We start from the raw sequence: 26372 nt of genomic DNA, 5'->3' as shown, positions 1-26372 counted from the left end.
GGCTGGCTAGTCCGGCATACGCTCTGCTGTGATTGACAACTCAATGTCAATGTAAAATCTCTATAGAGAGCCTGGTGTGGGCGGGGACACCTGTTTCAGCTCTGCTACATGACTAAATCTAAAAATTCTTATTGTGTCACAACGGCTGCACCCAGTAACCAAAAGCGATACATCGTTGGATTCAGGATTTTTTTGCTTACAATATGCTGCTCTCAGATGAGGTAGTAAAAACCTGCTGACATATTCCCTTTAAAAAGGTTATACATTGGATAATGAAATGTTATACACATTTTCCAGTATTGCTTCTGAATCAATTCAAGGTTTTTAAGACCTCTGCTTGCTGAAATTTCATTAGTGCCTTCATAGGTGAGCGCCTATTTAACCATCACATAACCAGAGCTGACCAATGATGGTTCATGTGGATTGCAGACCGAGATCTTCTACAGTAGCTACAATACAAAATTGTATAACCTTGTCCTTATTAAAAAAAAAAATGTATTTTCAAATACCGGACGTTCTAACAAATAAATGAATGGCATCAACAAGAAAGAACAGGAGAGGAAATAGCATTTAATATAAAAAGTTGCTAATAGTAATTAAAGATCTGTATGACCCCAGCATATTTCTGAATACTAAACAAATCTATCGAGAATTGCACTATTCAATGAACGTATCACTCACATTAGTTGATATGTTTTCAGTGCACAAAATGGAACCATTTATTGTGATTATGAACAGAAAAAAAAATAAAAATAAATAATAGACGTTGCTAATCTTTGGTCCAATGGTATAATAATCCATCCGGTCCTTCGGCTAGTAAAATGGGAATTTTTGCAAACTAATATCAATGTCGTCAATGCCCTTCCCCCGATTCTTTCCAATGGTATGAAGGCATTATCTGTAGCGCTCAATCATTGGAAACGCTCAGGGCAGCTTGGGTCATCGCAGGCAAAAGATTTGGGTGGTATTAGTTTCAAACTAATACTAAAAGGTTGACACCCGGCATTGTGAGTCAGGGACTCCCCAAATAAATTAAATGAAGAATATGCAAACTCATGATCTACAAGAAGCATTTGGAAAGGGAAATTCTGTATAACTAAAGAACATCTGGTAATTCCACCACCATGTTCAATAGACACTGTTAGGGTAGACATAATGCATAAAAAATGTGCAACAAACCACAATATCACCAACAATTATAAACAGAAATAAATAAAAAATACAGTATTTTTTTGCAACTATTATGCAATATAATTTCAGAAACCTGCTGTAAAAAGAATCACGTTATAAAGCATTCTTACAGCATGATCTTGAGCTTACTACTGTTTTAGTATCTGCAGTGACCTCAGTTGGCCACCAGGTGGAGACTCAGTCATGTATAGACACAATTGTGCCGCGATTCTTGATTACATTCTCCGCAGGAAACCGTACAGAGAGAGGGCACTTGATAAGGATGCACCATAACTTTCAGTCTATTTGTTAATAACCGGAAAAATCCAATCTATAAATTTTTTTATTTCTGTGGCCCCCAAGTTCTCTATATGTCAGGGCCACTTTTATATAAATAGCAATCGTAACCACTTGAATAAATGATAACAAATGGAATATTTATCCACATACACACCCGGGACTGTACAACATACACACATGTATGAAGCACCTTCTCTTAATGCAGACAACAAGCGGAAGGGCAGATTTAGGAAACGGCCTTCGTTGCCCAATCAGAGTGCAGCTTTCATTTTTCAAGGGCAGAATACAAAATGAAGGCTGCGCTGTGATTGGATGCTGCAAGCAACAAAACCAGTTTGTTTTTAGTTTTAAAAGGCAGTTTCATAACTCTCCCTCGTGTGGTTTAACCCTTGCACATCCATTCCCAGGCCACAGACAGGCGCAGTGTACACCGTGACTCTGCACACCCACGCTGCATTTTAGATAGTAAACAACCGGAAGGGGAAGTACCGAGTACACACTGCATTCACAGAACAGACGCTCGCTGCCCTCATTTGCTCCAGTCACCCAAGAAGCTCCCATGGAACCAGCCTCTACACACACGCTCCATTCATGGACTGAAAATAACCAAACATTCTGCTTCCACAAAGAAACAATGTCTGCAGAAAGACCCACAGCCATACACAGACTCACAGACAACTACCCTGTCCCCCGTCCCATAAATTGCCCCGCTCCCTTGTCCACCTGCAGCTCTTCACTTATCGCTTCGGAGGGTGTTGCTGCTGCTGCTGCCGCTGGGCTCTGGACAGCACCCTTAGGTGCCGAGTGCTCAGGAAGTAGATTCGAGCAATGAATCGCAGAGGAGCCCGTGGTGGCTGCTGTTGTTGACCGTTGTTGCGCCCCAAAGGTGGGACACCACATCCTGGGGACTGGGCAGATGGACCCTGAAAAGGAGACAGCACCTCCGCGGGAATCAACAATGCAGGTGCCATTCCACATGGCAGAGGAGGCAGGCGGAATACAGCAGGGGGCATCTGTGAAGGAGCAGCAGGGGATGGGATTGGTTGAGCACTGGCCTGAGGGGTTTGATCTCTGGGATTGTGGGGTTTCTCCTTGGGGTTGGAAGGCAGTTTCCTTTCAGGGGGCATTTTGCTGGTTTGGATGGGCAGTTCTCGAGGTCGAGAAGGCTGTTTACCCCCAGGTGCCACTTCACGAGGCTTCATTTGAGGATCCCAGTTTGGGGGCATTTTGGTGGGCTGAGGGACAGGCAAGGCCTGTTTAGGGGGCAGTTTTCTGGATTGTGGGGGAAGTTCCTGAAGCTTTGGGGCCAGGTTCTGGTCAGAGGGTAGTTTGGTGGGTTGTTGAGGGGGCAATTCCCGGTCAGGAGGCAGTTCTTGGTTTTGGGGGGTTGTGTCCTGTTCAAGAGTCTCTCCCAGAAGCTCAAGCAGCTTCTCATTCTGGATCCTGCGGATGTGACATTGAGCCCGTAGCAAATGGTAAGAATCCAGGAAAACAAGGAGAGGGAGGGAGCCCTCCAGGAACAACTGAGAGAGGGCCTAGTGTTGGGGGAGTGAGATGTCACAGATGTAAAGACATGCACGGCAAGAACATGACAGTGTAATGGATTCAAGTCAGCCAGCAAAGATCGGAGTGCAATGGTGTGAGAAACAATGACATATACAAGGGGAGATAATAATAATGAATATGTGGAAAAGGGACCGATAGGGGGAAAAGGTTAAAAAAAGAGAGAAAAAGATTGCGTTAGATGTAGATGTTCATCAGACCAAAGACCAGTTCATCTTTTATTTGATTGAAAACTACCAAGTTTTATAAGAATATCTTTTTATTGTCAGTTCTCACAAATCATAAAACATTTCTTTAACACTGTAATAATGTTTCCTTTACATAAATAGACACAATAGTGCAGAACATAGGCAGTTATGTCCTGTGTAATGAGGGGTGTAGCATGGCACACAAGTCTCTCGGTGGTCTTCACTGACTCTCTCAGGCCTTGCACTAAAGTTTGGCTCAAGTGTTCCTTTCCTACTACTGATATTTATACCTTGGCCACACAACAGGGTCAAAATGTCTGGTCACTGGGACCACCACCGATTGCTAGAACGGGGGAGGGGTGGGGGGGTCAAGCATGTACCTTTTTACTCTGTTCAGTGTCTATGGAGCTGACAGAACAGCAGAGCCCTGTAGTTGACCATTTTCCATAGACTTTCAGTGTGGTCAGTGTGACACATGCTTGACCACCAATTCATTCAAATTCCCTTAGGACCCTGATTCTAGCGATTGGTGGGTACGAACCTCAACTATCAAATATTTACCGACTCTGTGATTAGGTGATCAATTGTATATAGTGCTAGTTTTTGGAGCCACTGTACGGTTTGATAGGAAAGCTCCACCTCTGAAGGCATTGCCATATTTTCTGATAACCAAAGCCCACTATAAAATTATACTATGGTCTTCCTGAATGACTAATCCCTTGTCTTCTACAAGACATGTCCCTTTGCTGTGGTCTATGCACCTTCCTTCTGCCCAGCATCATCTTAATAAATTTGTACAATAATAAAACACAGAAGCACAAATAATTTTACTGCTTCTCGGTTTACTCTAGTACGTCTGATCAGGATTCACAGTAGCATGACTTATACTCTATGGCGACTTATTGCTTGTAGGAATCATTAACACACACACTGACCTCACATTCTGCCTCGGTGCTCTGCAGCTCCTCCTGCAGGTGACTGAGTGCAACATGTGGATTACATTCCTGCAAGAGGCACTCTACAAAAGACAAAATCAGGATTAGTGTCACTGGAACCACCATACTATACCTCCACATCAATCATTACAACATTATCAAGTAACCTTTCAAATGTAACTAGAAGTGATGAGCGAATACTAAATATTCAGGTTATTCGTACCAAATCCTCTGTACTATTCCACAGTGAAAGGAAAAACTTTCATTTCACCAGATTTGTGAATGTACTGGGCTCCTAATCAGAGACGGTGCATGGCAAAGGGCTCCTTGTCCAAGGGTACAGGGCAATTCAATAACAGAGGGAAAAATGATCCAGAATCTCGTCCAAATGTGAATAATAAAGTCTTTACGCATTTCAAACCAGCAGTGGTTCGAAACGCATAAGACACATCTATGTACAGAATATCCTACCGACGGTCGGTTTTTAAAGATATGAAATAAAAGACTTTTTTTATTCACTTTTTGACGAGATTCTGGATCTCTTTTCCCCAGCACTATTCCACTAATTTGTCACGAATAACGAACCTAATGCAACTCAATGGGAAATCTTCTAGAAAAATACTCGGGTTCCCCATTGACTTGCATTAGGTTTATTATTCAGGGACGAATACTGGAATAGTACTAGAGAAAAACAAAACATGTCAGCTCACCGAACCACAGCACATGTAACGTCTGGAGGAATCCAATCAAACCAGGGCGGTGCAGGGAACTTGATTCCGGATAATCATGGAGACACAACTCTTTGTTAGTATTCCAGCAACTCGACCAGGGACTTGTAAAAATCAAAAACTTTTATTCCATGAATTTAAAATAGAGTAACATGTTTAAAAAACATATGGTTCACAATCATGGTTGTTTGTATGTTGTCAAGCTATGAGTAAGGACTCTAGTCTGTAACGCGTATAAGCGTACCTCCATATTGGTGAACCATATGTTTTTTTAAACATGTTACTCTATTTTAAATTCATGGAATAAAAGTTTTTGATTTTTACAAGTCCCTGGTCGAGTCGCTGGAATACTAACAAAGAGTGGAATAGTACTAGGTATTCGGTATGAATATCCCAAACCCGAATATTTAGTATTCACTCACCACTAGTAACTAATCAAAATAGAAGTAGAAGGAAATTTAAAGCATTTATTTAACATTTATGTGTTTTTAATTGCATTTTATGTAAGGTACTATCAATATGAAAATGATAAAATAAAATAGATAGTAAAAATAGTATATTCATGGCACTGAAATGCATAAAGATTATTCTCAGTTGTATTAAACACGACCAAGTCTTTTCTTTCCCTTAAGCGGGCTTTACACGCTGCGACATCGCTAATGCGGAGTCGTTGGGGTCACGGAATTTGTGACGCACATCCGGCCGCATTAGCGATGCCGTTGCGTGTGACACCGATAAGCGAATTTGCATCGTTGCAAAAACGTGCAAAATCGCTAATCGGCGACACGGGGGTCCATTCTCAAAAATCGTTACTGCAGCAGTAACGAAGTTGTTCCCTGTTCCTGCGGCAGCACACATCGCTGCGTGTGACGCCGCAGGAACGAGGAAGCTCCCCTTACCTGCCTCCCGGCTGCTATGCGGAAGGAAGGAGGTGGGCGGGATGTTACGTCCCGCTCATCTCCGGCCCTCCGCTGCTATTGGGCGGCGGTTCAGTGACGTCGCTGTGACGCCGCACGGACCGCCCCCTTAGAAAGGAGGCGGTTCGCCGGTCACAGCGACGTCGCCGTACAGGTAAGTATGTGTGACGGCTGTTGTGCGACACGGGCAGTGATTTGCCCGTGTCGTGCAACAGATGGGGGCGGGTACCCACACTAGCGATATCGGGACCGATATCGCAGTGTGTAAAGTAGCCTTTAGGCTTCATTTAGACAAGCCGTTAATCAAGGAGCGTTTGTTCCGATGTTCGTTTTTTGATTTGATTATCGGATTGTGTAAGGCTGTGTTCACACTTTGCAATGTGATGTTTTTTTATTTATTTTAATTCACGATCTTTGAAAAACTGTAGCAAGACAAAAAGAGTGCAACGTTGACGTAATGTGAACGAGGCTCAAATATGCCAGCAGTCACCTGACAAATGAGCGAAACACTCCTTCACCAAGTGATTGGAATGCTCATGTAATCATTAAAATCATTGTTTTCAATCCAGATATAGTGTAAACACAAACCATGAATCTGTGTGAACAGAATTCTGGTCGGCCTGTCCAAACAGGCCATTAGAAGGGGTGTCTCAACTTCTTTTATTTGGGAACGTACAATCCCTTTGCCTCCCAGCTTAAGGGTACTTTACACGCTGCAACATCGCTAGCGATCTCATTAGCGATGTAAAATTCTAGATAGCAAGTGCGATCTTTCGAGTTCGCACATAGGTCATTTTACGCATGTGCGATCTCGAAAGCACTTGCGATCTAGAATTTCACATCGCTAATGAGATCGCTAGCGATGTCGCAGCATGTAAAGTACCCTTTAGATTGGCAGTACAGACCTGCAGCATGGTTGCTCCCAGGATGCTAGCAGAGGCAGCATTACTAATGATGAGGGAGTTTCAAAATACTCGGATTTGCGATACTCGTAACGAGCACTGTCTAATACTCACGTATTCATCCCGAATAGTGTGTGCAATGCAAGTCAATGGGGAATGCTCGCAATGTAACAAGTAACCTGAATTCTGCACTATTCACTACTCGCACGAATAGTGTGGCATTCGGGTTACTCGTTACATTGCAAGTATTCCCAATTGACTTGCATTACACACACTATTCAGGATGAATAGTATTAGTACAAGTATCCTGAAAATGTGGGAGAAGCACAGAGGGAAGGACTCTGGTTTGATCCGGCTCTAATGCATGGAGCCTTCTAACAGCACAAGCTCCTTACCTGAGACCACAGGGTGGCCGGCGACCTGGTGAACAAGCTATATACTAGAAAATTAGCAATCCTTCCTATCTTGAGAATGTAGAGGAATTTCAATCAAAAAGTAAAATTGCAAAGTTGCCTGTTCTTACAAGAACAATGCAATTCTAACCACATAAAAACGTGAGACAACCCCTGTAAAAGACTGTAAAAATAAGTTATAATAAGGAATAATGGTCTAGGGGTGCTTTTTGTCCATTGGTGTGGGTCTCATAAATACATTTGTTATATTAACAGTAATCTCCAATTCCGATGAATTCCTTTTTGTTTGCTAAGTCAGTCCCCTTCTGTGTCCCAGCTGATAACCGGTACCTTATTAATAGGGTGTGCCAAATTATACAAATATTAAACATACAGATGTTCGTTTTAGAGCACCATCATATCGTGCAGCATCTTACAATGCGGGAAGTATCAAGACAAGTAAAAAAAAAAAAAACAGAACAAAGAGACAAAACAGCAGGTCCTCGTCTGTAAGCACTAAAGGGTACTTTACACGGCTGCGATCTCACTAGCGAGATTGCTAGCGTGCATACCCCCCCCATCGGTTGTGCGTCACGGGTACATCGCTGCTCGTGGCGCACAACATCGCTAGGAACAGTCACACATACTTACCTGCCTAGCGACATCGCTGTGACCAGCAAACCGCCTCCTTTCTAAGGGGGCGGTTCGTTTGGCGTCATAGCGACGTCACTAAGCGGCCGCCCAATAGAAGCGGAGGGGCGGAGATGAGCGGGACGTAACATCCCGCCCACCTCCTTCCTTCCTCATTGCCGGCGGACGCAGGTAAGGTGATGTTCCTCGTTCCTGCAGTGTCACACATAGCGATGTGTGCTGCCGCAGGAACGACGAACAACATCGTTACTGCACATACTTCGATATTTGGTGTTTGAACGACCTCTCCAAAACCAATGATTTTTACCACTTTTGCGATCGTTAAAAGTCGCTCGTACGTGTCACACACTGCGATGTCGCTAACGACGCCGGATGTGCGTCACAAACACCGTGACCCCGATAATAAATCGTTAGCGATGTCGCAGCGTGTAAAGCCCCCTTAAGGCTACGTTCCCAAGATCAGGATCCATTGTGTTTTTGACTACAGAATTTTTGCAACTCAGTTTGTGCGTTTTTTAAATTGCGTTTTTTGACGCTGCCTTTTTTGTCTTTTGTCTCAGTCTCATCCTTTACATAAAGCGGTCTTGTTTTTTTAAACTTCCTGGTATTGACATCATTAGGTGCGGATTACATGCATTTTTTATGCATTTTCGCTGTGTAAACCCACCAAAAACGTTTACCTGCGGAATTTACGTATCTAATGTGAATCTATGAGGAAATTCTGCACAGAAAACTCAGCAAGAGAAAGTGACATGCTGGGAATTGGAAACACGCACACAGGTCAGTTTACGCATAGTAAAAAAGAAGCGCAGTGGCCAGCAGATTTCTATTATTCCGTCCACTTTCCTTGTACTGTAGTGTTCTGGAAGCCGTGAAAATAGTGTCAAAAACACAAATAACACTGAACATGGGAACGTACCCTACAGGTCCAAACACTATGGGAGGGGGTAGCACAATAGGTACATGGTGCTAATTAGGGGACCTTTCATATGTCAGAAGTGGGATATACACAAGACCTATGCACGTGTTCTTATGGCGGCCTGTTTAAGTTCCCATTCCAATTCCGCATATTTCATGAGATGCTGAATCTTCTCTAGACACACTGTGGTCAGTACTTGTAGAGGAAAACTTAATCTGTGAAAAAGGAGCAGAACTAAGCCGCCCCAATATGGCGAGCAAAGCACGTGCCAAAATGCACATGCTAAGTAATGCAACGAGGGTAAGAAATGGAGGCTATAGTAGAGTGGAGATAGGGTAGCTCTACTGGCCTAAGGGTATGTGCGCACGTTGCTTTTTACCTGCTTTTTACCTGCTTTTTTGCTGCTTTTTCTTCTGCGCTGTTTAATGCCAAAATGGATGTGTTCTTCTATTCAAGCAAAGTCTATGGGAATTTGGGTTTCTTGTTCACACTATGTTGTTCAAAATGCTGCCTTTTTGAGGCAGAACTTTGGTCAAAAACTCAGCTTTTCAAAGAAGCAACATGTCAATTGTTTTTGCCATTTGGGTTTTGCACTGCAAAGCTGAGTTTTTGACCAAAGTTCTGCCACAAAAAGGCAGCATTTTGAACAACATAGTGTGAACAAGAAACCCAAATTCCCATAGACTTTGCTTGAATAGAAGAACACATCCATTTTGGCATTAAACAGCGCAGAAGAAAAAGCAGCAAAAAAGCAGGTAAAAAGCAGGTAAAAAGCAACGTGCGCACATACCCTTAAACAAAAAGATGAAACCAGTACTCCAACAGGTGAATGTGGCAGTGGTGCATTCACTGAGAAATGTTCAGAGACATGCAAGGTTTCCTCTCCAGGAAAAATATGGTTTTCCCCAGACACCCTGAAAGAGTCTTGTCCATGTTCCATCTTCAGAAGTGCCCCGTCCCTGCCTCTGCATTCCTTATTGAGTGACGGATCAGATCAGCGCTGCTGGCCAAAACGGTGTGCTGTCCAATGGGGCGAGCAGAGATCCGATGCCTCGTTACAGAGAAATCCACATTTTTATCACATGTAAATGAGCTGTTAAGATCTATGGGCCGGACACTGATCACCCTGAAAACCTTCCTCCAGGGACTATTTTAACCCCCTCACCCCCCAGCGATTTTCTGTTCCTCCTATTTTAACTTTCCTTCAATATAGCCGTATGAGGGCTTGTTTTATGCCAGACAAGTTGTATTTTTGAATGAAACCATATAGTGAACCAGGAGATGGGAAAAAATTCCAAGTGCAGTTAAATTGCAAAAAATAAATAAATAAGTTGCAATTCCTCAATTGTAATATAAATATTATATATATATATATATATATATATAAATAAAATTAAAAAAAATATATATATTTTTTTTATTACACATACATATATTTACACACACACACACACATATATAAAATATATATATATTTTATGTGTGTGTGTGTGTGTGTTTGTGTGTAATATTATATATATATATATATATATATATACACACACACATAAAAATAAAAACTATACATGTTTGGTATCTACGTAGTCATACTGACCTGGAAAATCATACCACCTGGATTGTAGAAATATAAAGAGTCCGCATTATGCGCCATTTTCCAAAAAGAGTATCATTTACATTTTTAGAGATCTGTGGCTGTGTGGTGGCTTATTTTTTCAGGCCTAAGATGATTTTTTTTACAGATACCATTTTTGGGTAGATGCAATGTTTTGATCGCCTCTTATTGCAATGTTACGACAAGCAAAAAATTTCATTTTGGCGTTTTACATTTTTTTCTTGGTTACGCTGTTTACGGATCGGATTAATTTATTATATATTTTGTTAAATTGGACATTTCTAAAGGCAGTGATACCAAGTATGTGTATTTTTTTGTTTTATTTTCAATGGGGCAAAAAAGGGGGTGCTTTGACCTTGAGACGGGGAGTTTCATATTTCTAAAAACGTTTTCTCATTTTTTTATTGTATTTACTGGTCTTCTTAGGAAACTTGAAGCCACAATCGATCGATCACTTGTGCTGTACAGAAGAGTGCATCAGCACCGCTCTGAATAGCAGAAATCATCTCTATGAACTCCAGCTTGCAAACGGCGTTTACGTGAAGTTATTCCAAACCCCAGCTATCACAGCAACCCATCAGCACCATGTGATCACATCACGAGGCCGCCGATGGGAGCAGGGAATGACCCGCTCCCTGCTGGTATGTGTTAAATCCCTCTGTCAGAGATTGACAGTGGGATTTAACAGCAGCAAGCGGATCTCTAATCCACCCGTGGCCATTAGAGGCACATGTTGGCTAATCAGATCAGCCAAGATGTGCATGGAGAGATGTGAGCTCGGCCTGTGGGCTCGTATCAAAGGCAGGGACACGATTTATGACGTACCAGTACGTCATAGGTCGTGACGGGGTTAAATGAAAGAGGGAGTTACCAGTGTGACACATGTAATGACTGACACTTTGCTCTCATAATCACACAGCTCTGTCGTGAGATCAGAGCTAGCACGGTACAGCAGAAGTTATCTTTTTCTCATTACAAACATATGCAGCAGCACTTTTCTCATAGTGCTTTTAGCTCTGCTGCACAGCTACAGTGCCTTGCGAAAGTATTCAGCCCCCTTGAATTTTTCAAACATTTCAGGCTTCAAACAAAGATAAAAATGTTAATGTTATGGTGAAGAATCAACAACAAGTGGGACACAATTGTGAATTTGAACGAAATGTATTGCTTATTTTAAACTTTTGTAAAATAAGAATAAACTGAAAACTGGGGCGTGCAATATTATTCGGCCCCTTTACTTTCAGGGCAGCAAACTCACTCTAGAAGTTCATTGAGGATCTCTGAATGATCCAATGTTGTCCTAAATGACTGATGATGATAAATATAAGCCACCTGTGTGTAATGAAGTCTCGATATAAATGTACCTGCTCTGTGATAGTCTCAGTGTTCTGTGTTAAGCGCAGATAGCATCATGAAGACCAAGGAACACAACAGGCAGGTCCGTGATACTGTTGTGGAGAAGTTTAAAGCCGGATTTGGTTACAAAAAGATTTCCACAACTTTAAACATCTCAGGAAGCACTGTGCAAGCGATCATATTGAAATGGAAGGAGTATCATACCACTGCAAATCTACCCGACCGTCCATACAAACTTTCATCTCAAACAAGGAGAAGACTGATCAGAGATACAGCTAAAGACCTGAGACTGGGACAGAGATTTATCTTCCAACAAGACAATGATCCCAAACAAAGCAAAATCTACAATGGAATGGTTCACAAATAAACGTATCCATGTGTTAGAATGGCCAAGTCAAAGTCCAGACCTGAATCCAATCGAGAATCTGTGGAAAGAGCTGAAAACTGCTGTTCACAAACGCTCTCCATCCAACCTCACTCAGCTCCAGCTGTTTGCAAAGGAAGAATGGGCAAGAATTTCAGTCTCTCGATGTGCAAAACTGATAGAGACATACCCCAAGCGACTTGCAGCTGTAATCCCAGCAAAAGGTGGCGGTACAAAGTATTCACTGAAAGGGGTTGTCCGACATAACAAAAATTTTTGAGTTTAAGCTAATCTGTGCTGTATTGTCATAAAACACCCCTACATTGTTATTTTTTGTTTTCTAACTTTTGTTCCTCTCGAATTATCCCTTTATTCTCTGCAGCTCCTTGTTTACATTCAGCACAAGCAAACTGACCACTTCCTGTGCAAAACCTCCCAGTCACAGCAGGCACCGCCCGGCCTCAGTGTCCAGCCCCACCCCAGTGTCCAGCCGCACCCTCTGCCCGCCCCCTGCAGACACATTCCCTGCCAGTATATTCTGCCCCAGCACTGACCTCTCATTACTACAGCATTGCAAATAACAGCCCCACATCGGGCTGTGCACCGCGTACACACACACACACACACACACACCAGGCTGTGCACCGCATATATACACACACACACACACACACACACACACATCGGGCTGTGCACCGCATATACACACACACACACACACACATCGGGCTGTGCACCGCATATATATACACACACACATCGGGCTGTGCACCGCATACACACACACACACACACACACACACCGGGCTGTGCACCGCGTATACACACACACACACACACACAGGGCTGTGCACCGCATATATACACACACACACACACATACACATCGGGCTGTGCACCACACACACACACCGCACCGCATATACACACACACACACATCGGGCTGTGCACCGCATATACACACACACACACACACACATCGGGCTGTGCACCGCATATACACACACACACACACACACACACATCGGGCTGTGCACCGCATATATATACACACACACACACACACACACACACACACACACACACACACACATCGGGCTGTGCACTGCATATACACACACACACACACAGGGCTGTGCACCGCGTATACACACACACAGGGCTGTGCACCGCATATACACACACACACACACACACACACACACATCGGGCTGTGCACCGCATATACACACACACACACACATCGGGCTGTGCACCGCATACACACACACACACACACACACACACACATTCACATCGGGCTGTGCACCGCATATATACACACACACACACACACACACAGGGCTGTGCACCGCATATACACACACACACACAGGGCTGTGCACCGCATATACACACACACACACACACACACACATCGGGCTGTGCACCGCACACACATGGGGCTGTGCACTGCGTATACACACACACACACACATCGGGCTGTGCACCGCATATACACACACACACACACACACATCGGGCTGTGCACCGCATATACACACACACACACACACACACATCGGGCTGTGCACCGCATATACACACACACACACACACACACACACACAGGGCTGTGCACCGCGTATACACACACACACACACACACAGGGCTGTGCACCGCATATACACACACATCGGGCTGTGCACCGCATATACACACACACACACATTCACATCGGGCTGTGCACCGCATATACACACACACACACACACACACACACACACACATTCACATCGGGCTGTGCACCGCATATACACACACACACACACACACACACACACACACACATCGGGCTATGCACCGCACACACATGGGGCTGTGCACTGCGTATACACACACACACACACACACACAGGGCTGTGCACCGCATACACACACACACCGGGCTGTGTAGGCTCCCATAGGGAGTACATACTCACCCGTCCTCGGTCCCCGCCGCTCCTGCACGTTCGCGCGCTGTCTGTGCTCTGGCCATATCAGCACAGTAGTGACGTCACCGCTGTGCTGAAGAGAGCACAGACAGCCGGGCAGTGATGAGAAGCAGCGCTCCTTCTCATCAGCGTTTTCAAATATATCGGCATCTGTGATGCCGGTATATTTGAATGTGCGATCCTGATCAGGGGGCCCGGTGCTGGCGCTGACACCACGGCAGCCGCCGCGAGGCCCCTCCCCCAGGTGACGGACCCCACAGCAGTGCAGGAGGAGGTTGTGGGCAGAGTACGGGGTGCGGGGGAATGTGTGGGAGGGTGCAGGGAAGGGGGGCGGGGCTCATCGCACTGTACAGCCCAGCAGGGAGGCGACATGCTGTTTCCAGATTTGCATGTCAACATGGCCCTGCCCATGTTGACATGAAATGACCGGAAGCAGAAAAATCGCGGCAGGAGCGGTCACATGACCACTCTGAGCTGGGGGAGAGGGGCTGACAGCAGGGCAGGTAAGTGGTCACTATCTACTTACCTGCCCCAATGTAGCCCAATAGGGTAATAATGAAAAAAAAAAAAAACTCAAAATAAGCCGGATAACCCCTTTAAGGTGACGAATAATATTGCACGCCCCAATTTTCAGTTTTTTTATAAAAATTTAAAATAAGCCATAAATTTCATTCAACTTCACAATTGTGTCCCACTTGTTGATTTTTCACCATAACATTAAAATTTTTTATCTTTATGTGTGAAGCCTGAAATGTGGGAAAAGGTTGAAAACCTCAAAGGGGCCGAATGCTTTCGCAAGGCACTGTATGTCTGATTATAACCAACACAGTACAGCAGAGTTGTGACTGGTTTCATTACAAACACATTTGCAGTTGTCTTCTCACAGTGCTGTCAGCTCTGCTGTACTGCTCCTTCTCCCACACTGACTGCCTGTGAGCTGGAAGCTGAAGTACTATGAGAGGACAAATGCAGCTGCAAATGTGTTTGTAATGAGGTAAACTTCACTTCTGCAGTACTGTGTTAGCGCTTCTGTTCTGAGTTATTTCTGTCCTGAGTTATTTCTGATCAAAGTTTCATTATGAGATCAAAGTGTCAGTCATTACATGTATCACACTGGCAACGCCCCCTTTTATTTAAAATATGTTCTGAAGGCATATTCTCAGGGAGATTTGTGTCTATAGATCTGAACAGCTCATTTACATGTTAGATAAAACGCGGATTTGTCTGGAATAAAACATTGGGTCGCAGATATTACTTTATTCAAATTTCTATGACCTACATGTCCATGTACAATAGACGGCTTAAGAGGGTTGATCCTACTGTCAGATTCTATTTCATTGTCTGCATAAAAAAAAAAAAAAAAAAAACCCCTAAGACCCTAAGGCTATGTTCACACTGGGCATTTTTGCAGTGGATTTGCAGAGTTTTTTAGCTACGGATTTGCCTCAGATTTATGCAAATCCATGCTAATGAAACGCTGCTTTTGCCATGGTTTTTCACCCTACTGACGGGTGGACTCGGAGATACCCTGGATCAGTGGGTCTAACCAGGTTAATGAAAAACTCGGTTAGGCCTGGAATTGATAAAGGGTATTTGGCTGGCACTTAAAAATGGTGGTGGGGATAGGGAAATTGGAGCAGATGCGCTATATTTACCGAAACACTGGTGCGGCTGTACGCTCCCGCGGCTCATCCACTTCCCCGCTCATTACATATTTACTGCTTTCATCTGCGATTGATTGCAGTCAGATGCGCCTCCAGCATCTGACTGCAACCAATCACAGGCCCGGTCTGCGGGTCTATTGTAGAGAGAATGAATGAGTCGCGCGTACAGTGGTACCTCACTCAGGCTCTTTACGGTCACAGCTGTGACCAGAAATCACCTGAGTGAAGTCACCGGTGATCACGAGGCTCATTCATTCTCTGGAGCACACAGCGGGCAGTCCTATTCTGTGGCTGCGCGCTGTGATCTTCAGATGTAGCAGAGCTGAATCGTCGCGGGACCTCGTGTGGATTACGTTGAACCTGCAGGGGTGATTATGGGGTTAATAAATAATAAAGTGGAGAAAGAGGGTCTTTTTGTGTTTTATTTCAAATAAAGGATTATTTGGGGTTTGTGTTTATTTCTTGTCACTTATTACAGATTGGTGATGGGGGGGGGGTCTCAGACGCTTGCCATTACTAATCTAGGGATTAGTCGCAGCTGTGGGCTGCAATTAACCCCTTATACCTCGATTGCCACCGCACCAGGGCAATTCGGGAAGAGCCGGGTAAAGTGCTGGGATTGTCGCATCTAATGGATGTAACAATCCTGGGCAGCTGCAGGCTGATATTTCTAGGCTGGGTCTCTCCAGCCTGAAAAAAAAACAGCCACCAGCTGTGGGCTTTATCTTGGCTGGGTATCAAAATTGGGGAGACCGCATGTAGTTTTTTCAAATATTTATTTAAATAATTAAAAAAACAGCATGGGGTCTCTTATTTTGACACAGCCAAGAAAAGCACAAAGCTGGGTGCTGCAGACTGTGGCTAGGGGCTTTATCTGTGCTGGGTATCATAATATGGGGGGACCCTACGTCATTTCTTTTATTTATTTATTTATTACTGTACAATAGACCTGCAGACCAGGTTTGTGATTGGTTGCAGTCAGACGCTGGCACACAGGCTGGGGGCGCGTCTGACTGCAACCAATCACAGATGCCGATGCACTGGGGAAGCAGTGAATATGCATGAGGCTAATGAGCAACTCTGGAAATAGGAAGAGCCGCGAGAGCAGGTACAGTTGAGCCTAGAAGGTATGGGCTCCTTCGAGGCTAGTGGGCGTGACCAACTGGGTTAGTGAACTTGGCGATGTATTCTCTCTTCCACTATATAATGCTTCGTCCCCCATGTGATAGGGGTATGTTGAAATGATGTCATACCTGGAAGGAGCCCATACACTCTAGCATCTAATGAGCAGGTACAGCGATGCCAGAGACTGGTAAGTATAGCGTGCTTGCTTTACTTTTTTTTTTCCCTTTATACATTTTTTTTTCTTTTTCAAACCTGGCACGGCTCAGCACTCAGGTACTTTTGAACCCCTGCTGGTCTTGACATCACAGAATAAACGCCACAAAAAAACCCCCACTAAAACCGCACCAAAACCACAGATGACTCCCAGGAAACATCCTGCCACAAGATCAGGTTTTGGTCAGGGGGAAAAAAAAAACAAAAAAAAAGCTGCAAGAACGTCCTGTGTGAACATAGCCTAAAGCACCCAGTATTACAAAAGAATTGATTAATTGACAAATTCCCATTTGGAAAAATCTTTCTACTGTTCAAGATGTAAGGAGAGATTTGTAAAGACTGTTGCAAAAAAATAAGGGGACTTTTTCGTGGACTAGCTATTAACCAATCAGATTGCTTCTTACATTTACCAAAAACCCTGTAAAATGTCAATGCTTAAATCTCATTGGCTGCCATGGGCATCTACCCCCACTTTCTTTGCACATTGCTGTCAATCAATAAGAAGCCAGAAATATTACAAAGCAAGCATGAGGGCTAACAAGTAATGGAACAAATGATCATCAATAAAACCATTTTAGTCTCCAGAGACATAATAATCAACAGCCATCAATATCAATGATTGGATCACAAAATATTATCTTTATAGCTATTGATAACCAATCTCTCATAGGAATAATAATAATAATAATAATAATAATAATAATAATAATAATAATATTATTATTATTAATAATAATACTATTATTATTATGAAGGTCAAGTTCTGATCAGCAGGGAAAGTTTTATTTAGCCATTAATTTAGTACCTATATAGTGGGACAATATCGGGCAGAATGAGACTTGCTTCTACACTGGTATGACAAATAGACTGGGGTTGCCTTGCAGAGTAAGGATCTGTGCACACTGGGAAAATTGCTTTTATTAAGAAAATTCCGCACCCTCTGGCAGAATTCCGCACCAAAAGCGCACCCAAATCCGCATGCGGTTTCCTTTGTTTTTTGCCACGGTTTTCTGCAGGTTGTTCCCTGCGGCTTTTTATCATTATCTATGGCAAAAACGCAGGTACCTGCAGAAAAGAAGCGACATGCTACTGCTTTTTTGCTGCAGAAATTCTGCAGCATAACCTGTAAAAAAAAACAAAACATAGCGTGCTCCCAGCATTTTGGATTTCCCATAGATTTTGCTGGGGAAGGACTGCAGGAAGGTTATGAACAAAAAACGCACCTTTTCTGCAGGAAAAACTGCGGCAAGTCCGCGGCAAAAAATGCAGTGTGCGCACAGGGCCTAAATTAGTTTAAACGGATTTTGTGGGCATACAGATTATTATTAAAGGGAACCTATCATGTCAGTTTTTTTTATTAAACTACACTCAATGTGTTTTACATTATGCAATGTGCATCACTGATATGGTTTTCTAAAACAAATTACATGTATTTATCTTAAAAAAAAAAAAAAAAATAGTTTCCATGCTTAGGTGAAACCAGTACAGACCTTTGTTTTCAGTCCTGAGGGCGGCCTTTTGCTGGGAATCAGTCATGTCGCTCATGTTCAAGCAAAATTATTTTTTGAACTTATTCTTGCCCCCTGCAGTGTAACTGATTATACCCAGGTCCTTTACCAGAACTTCTCTACTGCGCTCCACCCATTACAGTCACACGATCGTGACATCACACAGATCCTGTCTGCATAGACCAATTGTCCAATGCCGAGCTGAGCTAGGCCCATTAGCTTGTGTAGTGCTGGAGTCCTCGCACTCCTCGCTCTCCCCCCTGCAGGGACGCGCTTTCACTTAGTGCAGTTTCACACATCCTTCTTTTTGCCGGTTTGGCGGATCCGGCGGGCTCCCGTACAGTGAATATAGTACAATGACAGCGCTGTTACTTCCGGGTCACATGCACCTGTCATATGACAGCATGTGACCGGCGCTTGTTGCGCTGTCATTGTACTGTATTCAATGTACGGGAGCCTGCCGGATCCGCCAAACCAGCAAAAAGAAGGATGTGTGAAACTCTCCTTACCGACACAGTCGGCTCTTCCTGCTTCCCCCTCCCGGGACCTGTGCGTGGGTAACAGGTCCTCCAGGTGTCCTCCTAGGGCATGCGCGAACACTGCAGCCCTTCTGTTAGAAGGGCCAACACGTCCCTCCTAGGAAGTGCCTCTCAAACGATCGCTAAAAGGCACTAGGTACTTTAGGCACACTCCAACTAAGGGAGGTGCTTGATCAACGACCTTGTTTTGTTAGTATTTCATACCCTAGTCAGCTAGTTGTCATGTCACCCTTGTGCATCCTGTCCTGCCTGTCCCTGGTTCCTATCCTGCCTGTACCTGGTGCCAGGTCACCCTGTCCTGCCTGTATCTGGTCCCAGCCCATCCTTCCCTGTTGGCACGTGGTTCCAGGCCGCTATGTCCTGCCTGTACCTGGTTCATGTCCGTCCTGTCCTGTTGGTACCTGCTACCTGTCTATCCTGCTCAGTTGGTACTTCTGACTGTGTTTGTGTTGGCCTTGCTAGTGAGTCTGCCTGTCCGTCCTGCCTGTGCTGTCTGCCTCAAGCTAAACTGGTTGTCCCTGTCCACACTTGAGACTCAGCCTGTCTGCTCCTAGGTCCATCCCTGCCCTGGAGGTCAGCTGCCACAGTCCCAGACTCTACCCCACTAAAAGGTAGGGCTGGGGTTCCCCTGTGGTCCAGTGGGTCAAATTTTGCTTACACCAGTACTATGAGCATTACACAGTCACATGACCGGGACATCGCACAAGTCCTGGATAGACCAATGCGGACCTCCGGAACTCAGCTGGTCTATGCTATATGCATGGTGTGGGAGGTGAAGCGCTGCAATATAATCCACTGTAGTGATAAAGCATGGCAGTGGATTATAGAAATGCAGAAAAAAAAACAAACGCAGAAACAATTGACATGCTGCTTTTTTGTCAGCAACAAAATCTGCTAGAAAAAAAGAAGCAGCGTGTGCACAGCAGGTCACGATTCTCCTAGACTTTGCTGAGATGTGTTTTTCCTTGCAGTATTGATTAAAATCTGTAAGGAAAAAAATGCATGAAAAAAACCCGCAATGTGTGCACATAGCCTTAATAAAACAGGGGGGGTGAACTCATGTGACCCACTATAAAACTCCGATCATGCACCGCTAGTACCCAGAGAAGTCCTAAAAAAATATGGTCACATTGGGACTTCAACCCAACTATGACCCCAGGTACAGTGACATAGAAAGCTTGAATTCTAAAAATTGTAGAAAAAAAAAAAAAAATTAGAAAAGGAGTAGAAGGGAAGGTTATTTATATATCCAAATTATGAAGACTGTAAGATATATATATGATTTAATATATGTGAATAAAGGAAGTGTTATAGGCTCCGAGTCCCGATTCAGTAAATCTCTCGTATATACCTTTGCTTCCAGAGAATATATGATCAAGCTATTTTTGCAATCTTTGTCCAATGTCAAATGTAGAATATTATACTTTTATTACATTGATTTTCTTAATCATTTTGTTCTTGATATTAATCTTAAATAAAAAAAATAAGGCAGGAAGAAAAAAAAAAAAAAGTTACAGGGAAGTCTGCGGACAAATTACAGGGACAGAGATGGGTTGGGGTTTTTTTTATTATTTTTTGTGCCTAGGTAACAGCTTATTGATTGGTGGGAGCTTGACTGCTGGGACTGATGGTTACAACGCTGAATTTTTATCCATGGCAGGGAATTTTTATCCCAGTTAGAATGGAGCACCAATGCACATACCCAACCAGTGCTGCATTCATTCTCTAAAGCGTTGTCACGGATGTGTCACGGCCAGTTGACAATCCAGTGCCAGCAAGTGCTAGAAGATCACAGAGATCGGCGGCACTTGTTATCAGACAGTTAACCGTTTCTGCAGCTAGCAAATTCTATGACCCTGCTGAACTGTCAGTTTTTCCTCTCAGTTGCTATTCTCTGACTTCCTTTATTAACCTCACCCTGGGGTGGCTTCGGTGCGGTTTATAGTTTGCTCCTTGCTGTGGTCTGCAGTGGTCAGCTCGTGTAGCTCCAGAAACGTCTGTGGTTGCTGTTCCTCAGATAAGTGCTTGACTTTTCCTATCTACCTTGGCTCAGGTGATAGTAAAGGGGGAACACAAATGCTGGGGTTTTTTTTTTACTTCCTTTAGTGTTAGTGGTGTTGACTAGGCTCATATCCTCCATCCTAATGCGGGCGTCACATGAGACGATCTATCGTGCGATATGACGTCGGGGTCACGGTTTTCATGACGCACATCCGGCATCATTCACGTCGTCGTCTCGTGTGACACCTAAGAGCGACTCTTAACGTACGCAAATCGGTTGTAAATCGTGTACCCGTCGCTTATTTTTATAACATCGTTTAATCTTATTTGCACAGATTGTTCATCATACCCGGGGCAGCACACATCGATCCGTGTGACACCCCGGGAACGATGAACACAGCTTACCTGCGTCCGGCCAGCAATGCTGAAGGAAGGAGGTGGGCGGGATTTTTACATCCCGCTCATCTCCACCCCTCCGCTTCTATTCGGCGTCCGCTGTGTGACGTCACAGTGACGCCGAACAAGCCACCCCCTTCAGGAAGTGGATGTTCCCCGCCCACAGCGAGGTCGCTCTGCAGGTAAGTACGTGTGACGGCTGTTTAACGACTTTGTGCGACTCGGGCAGCGATTTGCCTGTGACGCACAAACAAAGGGGGTGGGTACGATCGCTCAATAGATTGTATCGTGTGACACCCACATTACTTAAAGCCCTGTTGCCAGGGGAAGACATGGTCCCAGGTAGCCAGCTCAGCGACAGGTGTGGAACCTGTATTGGGTCGGTGGGGGCAGTGAAGGTGAGCTACAGGTTATTGTAGGGGTCACCACTTCCTCCTTTCCCTAGCAATAAGGCATTCCTTCTCCTTTCCTTTGCATTGTCCTATACAGCTGGTATAGCCTCTATCCTCTGGCGTGACAGGCAAATTGGACATAATTTCATATTAAACCCCCAAAATGGGCCGGACAAAATTGTTGGTACCCGCAATAATATTTGGTTGCACACTCTTTGGAATGGAATAAATAACTGCAATCAATCGCTTCCTATAACTATCAACAAGCTTCTTACACCTCTCAACTGGAATTCTGGACCACTCTTCTTCTTCAAGCTGCTCCAGGTCTCTCACATTTGAAGGCGCTTTCTCCCAACAGCAATTTTATGATCTTTCCACAGGTGTTAATGGGATTTAGATCTGGACTTATTGCTGCCACTTCAGAACTCTCCAGCATTTTGATACAATCCATTTCTGGGGAATTCTTGAAGCATGTTTGGGGTCATTGTCCTGGTGGTAGACCCATGACCTATGAAGCAAACCCAGCTTTCTGTCACTGGGCACTACATTGCAACCCAATATAACGTTGGTAATCTTCAAATTTCATGATGCATTGCACAGTCAAAGCACCCAGTACCAAAAGCAGCGAAACAACTCCAAAACATCTTTGATCCTGTACCATATTTGACTGTAGGTACGGTGTTCTTTTCTTTGAAGGTCTCATTCTGTTTTCAGTAAACAGTAAAATAATGTACTTTACCAATAAGCTCTATCTTGGTCTCATCTGTACACAAGATGCTTTCCCAGCAGGATTTTGGGTTAATCACATACATTTTTGCCAAACCAAGTCTAGCTTTTTTATGTCCCGGTATCAGCAGTGGAGTCTTCCTGGGTCTCCTGCCATAGAGTTTCATTTCATTCAAATGTCGATGGATAGTTGGCACTGACACTGATGCACCCTGAGCCTCAAGGACAGCTTGAATTTCTTTGGAATGTGATTAGGGCAGCTTATCTACCATGTGGACGATTCTGGGTTGCAACCTTTCATCAATCTTTCTCTGCCATACACGTCCAGGGAAATTTACTACAGTGCCATGGGTTGTAAACATCTTGATAATGTTGCATACTGTAGACAAAGGAACATCAAGATCTCTGGAGATGGACTTGTAACCTTGAGATTGTTGAACGTTTTGCACAATATTTGTTCTCAAGTCCTCAGACAGTTCTCTTCTCCATTCTTAGTGAAGCACAGGCAGACACACAATGCAAAAATTAAGTCAACTTCTCCCATTTTTATCTGGTTTCAGGTGTTATTTTCATATTGCCCACACCTGTTACTTGCCACAGGTGAGTTTGAATTAGTATCACATCCTTCAATCAAAGTTGTTTACCCACAATTTTCTAAAGCTGTCAACAATTTTATCCAGACTATTTTTGGGGGTTTTATGTGAAATTATGTCCAATTTACCTTTTTATCCCTCTTTTTTGAGTTGTTGCACTACATACAAAGGAAATCAACGTGTGAGAAATACTCCATTTACTGGAACAATTTCAAGGGTGAAAACGCTGTCAGCCATGACTGTAAATACACTCTTTATCCAAGATAAACTAAACACTAAGTGGCCAATTCATCATTGATTTTGTGCCTTTTTTTCTGCAGTAAAAATGGTTCTCTTGGTACCGGCAGTTTAGCATTATGGGTATAGTTTTGGTCATCATTGGTTTAATTCTAATTCATCGTTTGTAACTTTTTAAAATGTAGCACAACTTTTGCAAAATTGTACTCTCGTATCCTAGTGGTGTACAAAATGTGTCTAATTTAATTTTTTGGGGTCAGTTGAAGACTAGCATGCAACATTTTAAAGCTTATTGAAAGGAATGTGAGAAGTTTTATTCTAAGGCTAGTTTCACACTTGCGTTGAACGGCATCCGTTGCATTGCGCTGTGTGACGGATGCAACGGATGAATTGCATATAGTGGCACAACAGATGCAACGGATCGTACAAAACAACGGAATCTGCTTTTTGGTTTTTCTTTTTACAGTGTTACCGGCGGCAGACTATTTATTGTGAATGATCAGCTGAGCGCTCTCAAAAGCCGGCTGCCGGGCGATCAGCTGAGCGCTCTCAAAAGCCGGCTGCCGGGCGATCAGCTGATCGTTCGGCCACCGAGAGACAAATTAAAGTTTCTGTGATAAAAAAAAAAAATAATAATAATATGATGAGCATGCGCAGTGAAAAAATAAAGGATTCCGCCGCTCAAACACGCTACATGCTGCGTTCCTTCCGCCCGAGGAAAGGAACGCAGCGTCAGCCAGCGGAAGCAACGCAGGTACTTCTGTCGCAATCCGTCGTCCGTACAAGTCAATGGGAAACAGCGGAATCCGTTAACGGATTCCGCTGTTTTCCAAAACGGCGGATTGCGACAGAAGGAAATTAATGCAAGTGTGAAAGTAGCCTTAAAAAGGCACAAAACAGCCAAAAAAAAAATAAGCATGTTTAATGTGTACCAATTCATCAAATGTGTGCCCCCTTTTTAATAAAATTGGCCCAAAATCCACCAATGCAAATAGACAAAAAACAAAAATGAATTTAAAGCACCACTGGAGTATTTTTTTTCTTCAGCACTGGATTGGTGTTTTTCGCTCAAAGGTCCCTACTGATCCTCTGGCGTCTGTATCTTTTACTGACATCACTCCGGTCTTTCGGCACCATCTTGTGACTGCAATTTCTGATTGGCTTTAAGTCAGAAGTTACGTCACAAGCTCTCAATGCAACTCTATGAGAGCAAGAACAAGGCTTTCATAGACTTACATTGAGTTTTACCTCCAGCTTTCTCCATGAAACACCGAAGAAGCTGGCAGGCACAAACAGAGACCGACAGGAGTGGCGCCGATAACAGATGAAGATGCCAGAGGGCGAGTATAAGACAGGAGGATAAGGGACTTGGATCTAAAGGGTCACTCCAGAGATTAAATTATATATATATTATATATATTTTGAGGCCTAAGGGTATATTTACATGGGGCAGATGTTTTCAATGGCAATTCCAGAGGAATGCACAGGACCTCCATTCCAAATCCACATTTTGGTTTGGATTTATCCGCAAATTTCTTACTATGGATTGGGTAAAGTAAAATGAAAACAGAATACTCACTCCCATTCTCTAATCCTTTTGCCTTGTCACATGCTGGTCTCTGTATAACCCAGTCTCTTGTGAGAGACGGTGACTGCCTGCAGTGGTCACTTGGTACGAGATACCAGCACAGGAAGCCGTACTGGGACCAGGGACCAAGCAAGTGACCTCCGTAGAGTAAGTTGCGATGTGACAGTCATGTTGATGGGCTAACTTGCAAATTATATCCATGGCTTGTTATACAAGTCCTATTACATGAAAGTCTATGGAAATGTCGGACAATCACATGACAATTCGCTTCCATATTCTTCTCTGGTGGTCAATTGTCACATAAAAACGTCAGTCAACTAAAACTATATATGCAAAATTCAAATCCTGATGGAGGTTTGTCAATCCTCTCCTAGCAAACTGCGAAAAACAAAGGGCCTTTTCGATCCCTAATTGGAAATAGTGTAAAAGACCAGACCATCCCTGCCTCGGACTATTGTAGTAGGGAGCAACAGCATCGCACACAAGCAAAAAAAAAAAAAAAAAAGATCATGAACACATTTTCAATAGTCGGATTAATCAGCAGATAATAAAAAAAAAAAAAAACTGATTTTTTTTTACTTTTTTGGATTCATTGAGATATTAGAAGAAATGACTAGCATCACTATCTCATGAGGGAAATCATTATAATTGGCAGATCAGTCTGGCACAGGGACGCACGGATAGAACAGCACTCACGGATTTTTCGTAGTTTCCCACGACAAGATGCACACGTCTCGCGCAACAGCTGGTACTTGATTGCCAGGTTGGCTTTTCCCGTCTCCAGACGTGGGCGAAGGGACAAGTTTTTCTGAGCAAGCTCAAAGTTAGAGGCCAAAGAGGTTCTTCTCTCCTCCTGGAGAGACTGCGCCTAAGGGAGAAAGACAGAGATAAGGTAACAGATACGGGGCGCGGTGGCACAAAACTGAAAGGAGATCAAATTAGTCTCATGATACAAGGTGAATTAAGTAATTTATTGGCGACTTTTGGTCCCACCTCAGTAGTGGTAAACCTGCAACCTTAGCCTCAATACATGGCAACTACAGCAATTTTAAGAATTCTGACCATAGAGATTTTCTTTGAAAAAAATTTTCCTACCACCACTGAAACACAACCATAGTTTACCGTAGAGCACAAGACTTAAGATGCACATACACTTTAAAGTAACCGAGCGTTCCGATTTCAGTGGGAAAGACTGATGTGTATGGGGGCCTCACGATTATCCCCTCTCCCCATTAAAAACACAAGTAGACTGTATGGAGGGAGGGGCTTGCCAAAAAAAAAAAATAGTCTAATGGGCAATTGGCTGACAGATATTGACAGTGTGTGGGCACTTTCAGGGTGAACTTGGTCACAAACATAGGGTTCTGAAAATAAAATATGGTAAAAAATAGGAGAGATTTATACAATGGGTTTTTTTT

General features: G+C 43.6%; 1 protein-coding gene across 1 annotated transcript in view; it reads right to left on the bottom strand.

The window, feature by feature from the left end:
• Positions 1-550: 550 nt before the first annotated feature.
• Positions 551-26372, bottom strand: part of VPS37D (VPS37D subunit of ESCRT-I) — a 37085-nt gene continuing 11263 nt past the window's right edge. The window contains exons 2-4 of the mRNA XM_075333295.1: positions 25651-25822; positions 4157-4239; positions 551-3005 (exon numbers count right to left, since the gene is read on the bottom strand). Coding sequence (XP_075189410.1) covers positions 2208-3005; positions 4157-4239; positions 25651-25822 — 1053 coding nt within the window. The 3' untranslated portion in view covers positions 551-2207. The remainder of the gene's footprint in view (positions 3006-4156; positions 4240-25650; positions 25823-26372) is intronic.

Source organism: Anomaloglossus baeobatrachus, chromosome 2, assembly GCF_048569485.1.
Source record: "Anomaloglossus baeobatrachus isolate aAnoBae1 chromosome 2, aAnoBae1.hap1, whole genome shotgun sequence".
Taxonomy (NCBI): Eukaryota; Metazoa; Chordata; class Amphibia; order Anura; family Aromobatidae; genus Anomaloglossus; species Anomaloglossus baeobatrachus.
The sequence above is the reverse complement of the archived record's forward strand: the minus strand, read 5'-3'. Positions and strand labels throughout refer to the sequence as shown.